Raw genomic sequence first — 8,182 nt, 5'->3', positions numbered from 1 at the left:
CAGTAGCTCAGAGTCTCAGAGCGCTGTCAGGCCTCAGCGTGGTGGGCCGACGATGCCGACAGCAGAGAAACTGTGGAAACAGGCTGGAAAGTGGCGAGCTCCGGAGAGAATGCAGCAGCTCTCTCCCTCGGGATCCCTGGCCTTGGTAGTGTGGGGTCCCTATTCCCTAGATTCCTCACTACTGGGGGTCTCTAAAAAAAGCCAAGGACCAAAGGGGAAACAAGAGAGGGGAGAGGAGTCGCTTAGGGTTTTCTCCCGGGTTCGTGCGCCGCGCCCCCCCGTGGCCGGTCCGCGCGGCTGCAGAAGTACTTGGTGACTCGCCGGCGGCACTGCTCGCAGCGGACCGCGCAGCACCAGTGAAACTTGCAGTTGCAGCTGGACACGGTCTCGGCGCGGCGCTCCTCTACCGCCAGCCCGCAGTCCCCGCAGAGTCGGCGGCAGCTGCGGCGCTCCCAGCGGCCCAGGGCCCGGCCGCGCCGCAGGCACTCTCTGCCTTCGGTGCCCAGCAGCCCTAGCGTCTTGTTCTCCAGGCAGTAGTCCGGGGAGTCCTCCAGGTGCACCAGCTCCCGCGTGGAGATGGAGCGAAAGGTGTCAGCGATGGCGCCGCGGCCCGCCGCGCTGTTGCCTGCACCCTGCAGCAGGTCCACCTTGAGAGCTGCGTGGTACTTCTCTTTCAGGTGCGCGCCCACCTCTCGGAACTCCGGCAGCTGCAGCCAGCAGGTCTGCGTGGTGCAGCTGCCAGACACCCCGTGGCACTTACACGTGCGTTTCATGGTGCCCTTCACCGCCTGGGGAGAGAGCTAGGAGTGAGCGGGCCAGGGATTGCGCCCCTGGGGAGTCTCGCCGTCTGGCGAGTTGCGAGGCTTCCTGCAAGTCTGCCTGGCCAGCCGGCTTGGTACCACGTTTGCCCAGTCAGATAAAAGACTTGACGGGCTGTCCACACCTAGGCCTGGTAGTGGATGGAGCCAGGTGCCTGATTCCAGGGGCTGCAGGACTCACCTTGCGGCCAGCCTCGTTGTTGTGCAGGTTCATAGCTGCCCGAGCATCCTGTCCTGTCTCCAGGGCATCGACGAACTGCTTGGATATTGCCTCTCCGAAGCCCACGTTGTCGCTGCAGCCTCCCCACAGCCAGCCTTGGCCCCCTGGAAAACGTGGTGGGAAGAAAGGCAGTTGAGCAGGCTGCAGGGAGCTTCCTGGGCTGCTGGTTCTAAGTGGGTTAGGGGGATTGAGGAAGGATTCAGGAGGGGCGAGTGCACCCGCTCCAGAATAGTTTCACTCCAGATTTATTTTTGACACCTTTGTACTCCTGGCTTCAGCCCATCCCCTGCTCAGGACTCCATGACAGAAGTAGCTACCAGGGGAGGCAGGTGCCTGCTCCCTGGGCTATGTTCCTGGCCTTCCGGCAGAGTGTACACGTGCTCTGCCAGAGACTGACTTCCGGAAGGCACAAAATGGTGTGGAAAAGGTGAGGAAAGTGCACACACTGACGGGGAGAGAGGCCAATTGAGATAATATGGAACAGCAGTTGGTAGTTGAGGTGGAGGGCAGAGGCTTGCAGAGGACAGTGGAGGTAAACAGGAAATGAGATAGGGATGGGTGTAAGGTAAGGGAGTTAGAGAAGGTGAGGTTCGAGAGAAAAACACAAGACTGGCACTTCACAGGAACAGATCACCTTTAATGAGGCGAGAAGGGGCAGCAGTCAGATTAGTGGGCTGCTGTGCTAAGTGGCACCCCACGCCAGTACTCTTGCCTGGAAAATCCCATGGACGGAGGAGCCTGTTGGGCTAAGAGTCGGACATGACTGAAGTGACTTAGCAGTAGTGCTAAGTCAAGAAGAAAGTAGGTATATATAGAAAACATATATATGCGGAGATACATTGTTTTGAGGGGGTCTGTTTTTTCTCATCATTATTTTTGACTAGTTAGCTTTCAACAACTGGGGCAAGGAATTCCTGAGACCAGCCAGAGAGGGATCCCAGGGATCAGCTGGGAGCTGAACGGAATCAGTCTTAATGTCCATTCCTTTCTTCTGGGAAGAAAGTGCTTTATTCTGTATAGAACAGTGGGGAGGTCCTGGAGGGGAGTTTTAACTCCAGGCTATTTTGAGCCTTGTAGCTTTCCTTCATTAGGCAGTGTGGAAGGGCCCCCCTCCCATGGTTGAGACAGTAATAGGTTAGAATCTGAAGGGACTGTTCTTCTTTTATTATTGTATTTAAATTAAGGGAACCACCCAGTGAGAGAAGGGCTCCCAGCTACCTATAGCCTTGCTTGTCACTGTAGCGCTTGGGCTCAAAGTGGTCCACCTTGATTTTCCTCAGATGTAGAAGACTACCACCCTTCTTCACTCCACCAAGTATCTGCCAAGCTTTTCATTGCCTGAGTGAACTTCACTGGGCTGCCCTACCCACCCCCAAGGCCACTACTTACCCAGTTGCCCATTGCGGGAGTCATCACAGCCACAGTTGTCAAAATCCCCAAGGCTGCAGTTTCTAGTCAGAGTGTACATGACCCCGGCAGAACTGATGGCGTGCACAAATGCTGTCTCCCGATTAGCTGACAGGAACCAAAAACTGAGTCAGAGGGAGGAATTACAGCCCAAAGACATACCTTTAATACCATCACTGTACCCTCCTCACTCCGCTCTGTTCTGTTGGGTTGGCCAAAAAGTTAGTTCAGGCTTTTCCACAGGGTCTTATGGAAAACCCCAACAAACTGTTTGGCCAACCAAATATCTTGCCACCTTTATAATGTACCTTACTCTCTTCCAGGATCTGTTCCAGTCCTGGTCTCAGCTCAGCTCTTCTCTCTTCCCATCTTTTCAGGTTATACATTTTATGACTGAGTGGTTAGAGTATTGTTGATATGGGTGGCATTTAGGTGGGAAGGAAACCAAGAAAGAAATGGGGAAGAATCTGAAGGTCAGGGTGTAAAGAACCCATCCCCACTTTCTCTTGGAACATGGAAGTCTGAGAGGCTTCTGAGAGGCGCTAGCTAGACCTCAATCATTTCCTGGCATGGCCACTTCTGTATGGGAATCTGGTCTCCAAGTCAATTCCCACTTGCCCTGTACCTCTCTACTGAGCCTGCTAACGGAAGAGGCTAAGAGGCATGAAAATATATGACCTCTACTTACCTACCTATTTATATTTTGAGGAAGCTAGGAGGCTGCAGATGGTATAGGATTGGGGATGAGGCAAGGGCCATTTGTTGAGTAGAGAGGGTGTCAGTTAAGAAAAAGAGGAGCTGGAGCAAAAAACAGAGAAGATACTAGAGAGGGAGATGACCTGAGACCAGAGACCAACAAAGGGAAAGAGGAGGCTTGGTTCTGTCCCTGGAGAGTGGGGCTCTGACCTGTGGCCAAGGGGTCCAGGGACCTGTGGCTGAAGCTTTCCTTACCACCGCGAAGGCCACCATGGCTGGACAGCTGCAGGGCTCTCTCAGGGCAGTTCCAGCGGTCCCAAGCAAACTGGTATTTGCATTCTTCAATTCCACTCTGGGCACCAGCTGCCACGCTGCTGGAGTAGATCAGGTAAGCCTGCAGGGACACAGGGGTCAAACTTCAGACTCATAGCAGCTGAACTTGGTAGGCATTTGCCTTAAAGTGGCCAAGCACGTCTTTTCCTGCCCACTTTCCCACTCCTCCAAATTAATGACAGAGTAAGCACTTTCAATATGCTGTCTCATGTAACATCACAAATAACCTTGTGAAACTGGTACCCCTTGGTGGCTCAGAGGTTAAAGCGTCTGCCTGCAATGCAGGAGACCTGGGTTCGATCCCTGGGTCGGGAAGATCCCCTGGAGAAGGAAATGGCAACCCACTCCAGTATTCTTGCCTGGAGAATCCCATGGACGGAGGAGCCTGGTGGGCTACAGTCCACGGGGTCGCAAAGAGTCGGACACGACTGAGCGACTTCACTTTCACTTTATAGAATAGAAACTTAAGGCTCATAGAGGTGATGTAAAACACTTTGCTCAAGGTCCCACCACTAGCAAATGGTGGAAGTAGGAATGAAACTGGTATTTCATTAGACTCTAGATCTCAGTCTGTTCACTGTACTCTGTCACTTCAAAGTGAGACTCAATTACACGATTCATGAATTCTCAACTGTTTTCATCCTATGAAGAGAACATTTTGTAGCTGGAAATATTCTTAGAGATCATGTAGTAGAATGCCAGCATTTTAAAGATGAAGAACAGCTTGCCCGCCCTGTGCTAACTATATGGCTAACTATAGCGTGACACTATGAAAGAAAACTTTTATTCTGGTCATAAATTCAGAGTCAATATTCCTGAGTTCTTGTCCTGGCTCTGACATTAGTTTGCTGTGTGATTTGGGGTGTATCCCTTTCCGTGCCACAGTTTTTCTGCCTAAAAGATACACAGTATAATAAAAGATGTGGATATAATGACAAGAAATTGACATGTATAGTCTTCAGTCAAGAAGCTAAGTGAAGTCCAAATAAATCAAAGGAATTTTTTTCTTACCTTTGGACCAGTCATCAGGAAATTGTTCACTGACCTAGAAGAGAGAGAAACCACAGCATAATAGAGATACACCGATTCATTTCTAATGCCAAGTGTTTTAAGAATTACTTCAGCAAATATATAGGCATACCTCAGCGACATTCCTGGTTTGGTTTCAGACCATTGCAATAAAGCAAATATTGCAATAAAGCTAATCACATGAATTTTTTTGGTTTCCCAATACATATAAAAGCTATGTCCACACTATACTGTTGTCTATTAAGTATACAATAGCATTGTCTTAAAAAAATACAATGTATGTACCCTAATTTTAAAATACTTTATTTTTTCATGGATTTTACAGCCTTGGCATTTACTTGTTTATTTTCGGCTGTGCTGGGTCTTCATTGCTGCATGTGGACTTTCCTTAGTTGTGGGTGGAGTGTGGGCTTCTCGTTGCCACTGCTTCTCTCATTGCAGAGCACAGGCTCTAAAGCGCTGACTTAGTAGTTATGGTAAACAGGCTTAGTTGCCCCATGGCATGTGGAATCTTCCAGAGCAGAGACTGAACACAAGTCCCCTGCAGGTGGATTCTTAACCACTGGCCCACCAGGAAAGTTCTAAAAAAAAAAAAAAAAGCTTATTGTTAAAAAGTGCTACCCATCACCTGAGGCTTCCTGAGTCAAAATCTTTTTGCTGGTAGAGGGTCTTGCATTGATGTTGATGTCTGCTGACTGACCGGGGTGGTGGTTGCTGAAGGCTGGATTAGATATGGCAATTTCTTAAAATAAGACAGTAAATTTCACCATATCGATTCAGTCTTCCTTTCATGAATGATTCCTCTGTAGTATGCAGTGCTGTTTGATAGTATTTTAGGGTAGAACTTCTTTCAAAATTGGAGTCAATCCTCTCAAATAGTGCCACTGCTTTATCAACTAAGTTTATGTAATGTTCTAAGTCCTTTGTTGTCATTTCGACAATCTTTACAGCCTCTTCACCATGGGTAGAGTTCATCTCAAGAAACTGTTTTCTTTGCTCATCCATAAGAAGCAACTTCTCACTCATTCAAGTTTTATCATGAAATTGCAACAATTCAGTCACATCTTCGGACTCTGCTTCTAATTCCAGTTCTCTTTCCACCTGCAGTTATTTCCTCCACTGAAATCTTGAACTTCACAAAGTCATCCATGAGGACTGAAATCCACTTATTCCAAACCCCTGTTAAACTTGATGTTTTGACGTCTTCCCATGAATCCTGAATGTTCTTAGTTATCTAGAATGGTGCAGCCTTTTCAGAAGGTTCTCAATTAACTTTGTCATGGCAGTTATAGCCTTATAAAATGTATTTCTTAAATAATAAGACTTGAAAGTCAAAATTATTCCTTGATTCATGGGCTGCAGAATGAATGTTGTGTTAGCAGGCATGAAAAATAGCATTAATCTCACTGTACATCTCCATCAGAGTTCTCAGGTATATTGTCAGTGAGCAGTCATGTTTTGAACCAAATCTTTTTTTTCTGAGCAGTAGTTCTCAACATTGGGCTTAAAATATTCAGTAAACCATGTTGTAAACAGATGTGCTGTAATCCAGGCTTTGTTGTTCCATTTATAGAGCAGAATTAGCATAATTCTCAAGGGCCCTGGAATTTTCAAAAGGGTAAATGAACATTGATTTCAGTCTATATCACTAGCTGCCTTAGTCCCAAGAGTCAACCTGTCTTTTGAAGTTCTGAAACTGGACATTGACTTTTCCTCTCTAGCTATGAAAGTCCTGGATGGCATCTTCTTTCAGTAGAAGGCTGTTTCTTCTCCACTGAAAATCTGTTGTTTAATTTAGCCTCCTTCATTAATTATTTTGACTAGATCTGGAATCTGGATAATTTGCTGCAGATTTACATCAGCATTTGCTGTCTGCCCTTACATTTTTATATTATGGAGATGGCTTCTTTTCCATAAGCCTCATGAACCAATCTCTGATAGCTTTAAACTTCTCTTTTGCATCTTCCTCACCTCTCTCGGAGAAGGCGATGGCACCCCACTCCCGTACTCTTGCCTGGAAAATCCCATGGGCGGAGGAGCCTGGTGGGCTGTAGTCCATGGGGTCGCTAAGAGTCGGACAGGACTAGGCGACTTCGCTTTCAATTTTCACTTTCACGCATCGGAGAAGGAAATGGCAACCCACTCTAGTGTTCTTGCCTGGAGAATTCCAGGGACGGGGGAGCCTGGTGGGCTGCCATCTATGGGGCCTCACAAAGTTGGACACAACTGAAGCGACTTAGCAGTAGCAGCACCTCTCTCAGGCTTTACAGAAAAAGATTTAGGTCCTTGCTTCGGGTTAGGCTTTGGCTTAAAGGAATGTTGTGGCTGGTTTGGTCTTCTATCCAGACCACTAATACTGATACTGTCTCCATATAGACTGTTTAATTTATCACTTTTTTTTTTTTTGGCTGTGTTGGGTCCTCACTGCTGTGCAGGCCTTTCTCTAGTTGCAGAGAGCGGGGGCCATTCTCTTGTTGCTGGTCGCAGGCTTCTCATTGCTGTGGCTTCTCCTGCTGTGGAGCACAGTCTCTAAGGTGCGTGTGGACTTCAGTAGTTGCAACACATGAGCTCAGCAGTTGTGGCTTCCAGGTTCTAGAGCACAGGCTCAGTAGTTGTGGCACACAGGCTTAGTTGCTACATGGCATGTGGAGTCTTCCTGGGTCAGTGATCGAACCTGTGTCTCCTGCATTGATTGGCAGGCAGATTCTTCACCACTGAGCCACCAAGGAAGCCCCTCACTTATCATTCTTGTGTTCTCTGGAGCAGCACTTTAAACTTCCTTAAGAACCTTTCCTTTGCATTCACAATGTGTGGGAAAGAAGCCTAACTTCCTCACTAAACTTAATAATTTATAGCTTTTGATTTAAAGTGAGTGATTCTTGTTTTTATTGGAACACTTAGAGATCATTGTGGTATTTTCAACTGGCCTAATGCCAGTATTGTTGTGTCAGGGAATAGGGACGCCCGAGGAAGGGGAGAGATGAAAAGGACTGGTGGGTGGATCAGTCAGAACCCACCCATTTATTGATTAAGTCTGCAGTCTTATATGTCCTTTTAGGGAGTGACATAGAATATGGATTATAGAAGGCATAGTGAGTGTGTAATGTGAGGAGAGCCAAAGAGGAAGGAATTTAAGTGTATATGTGTGCCACCTAGGGACAGTAATATGATTAAAGGAAAGATGCTAACAGACAGTGGAAGATGGAGACGGCTCTACAGAATGCGGTTCAAGCAGCATGCTACTACTACATGGAGCTGTACGCTTCCCATTCCCTTTACAAACAGTTGCTGATGACATGACCCAGGCTGGTGCCAAAGGGTTTCTGTCTTTCTGGACCCTCTCAGCTCTTCTCAGACCTTTTGTTTAACTCCAGACTTGCATAAATACATATAATATATAAAACTCAGTTGTGTCTGACTCTTTGTGACCTCATGGACTACAACCTAACAGCCTTCTCTGTCCATGGAATTCTTCAGGCAAGAAACCTGGAATGGGTTGCCATTCTCTTCTTTAGCTGATCCAGGGATCGAACCCGGGTCTACCACGTGGCAGGCAGATTCTTTACCAACTGAGCCACCAGGGAAGCAATATATATATAAAGGAACTAGGGTTTGAGGCATAATTTATTTATTTATTTATTTATGTTTTGGCCATGCTGTATGGCTTATAGGACCTCAC

General features: G+C 47.3%; 1 protein-coding gene across 1 annotated transcript; it reads right to left on the bottom strand.

Annotated features, from left to right (window-relative positions):
• Positions 1-242: 242 nt before the first annotated feature.
• WNT8B (Wnt family member 8B) lies at positions 243-4,554 on the bottom strand. Its single transcript, XM_069567564.1, has 5 exons — positions 4,486-4,554; positions 3,397-3,535; positions 2,428-2,553; positions 1,000-1,142; positions 243-788 (listed from the first exon to the last, which is right to left on the bottom strand). Exons 1-5 carry the CDS (start codon positions 4,498-4,500, stop codon positions 243-245), a joined length of 969 nt encoding a protein of 322 aa, XP_069423665.1. The 5' UTR covers positions 4,501-4,554.
• Between the last annotated feature and the right edge of the window lie 3,628 nt (positions 4,555-8,182).

The sequence above is a fragment of the Ovis canadensis genome, chromosome 22 (assembly GCF_042477335.2).
Source record: "Ovis canadensis isolate MfBH-ARS-UI-01 breed Bighorn chromosome 22, ARS-UI_OviCan_v2, whole genome shotgun sequence".
NCBI lineage: Eukaryota > Metazoa > Chordata > Mammalia > Artiodactyla > Bovidae > Ovis > Ovis canadensis.
Note: the sequence above shows the minus strand (reverse complement) of the source record. Positions and strands in the feature narration are given on the sequence as shown.

Bases quoted from the DNA above. Each gene is read 5' to 3' on its own strand.
- WNT8B (XM_069567564.1), bottom strand. The intron at 2,554-3,396 runs GTAAGGAAAGCT...GGTTCCTGTCAG, and splicing joins CCATGGTGGCCTTCGCGGTG to CTAATCGGGAGACAGCATTT. The intron at 789-999 runs GTGAGTCCTGCA...CTCTCTCCCCAG, and splicing joins ACAACGAGGCTGGCCGCAAG to GCGGTGAAGGGCACCATGAA.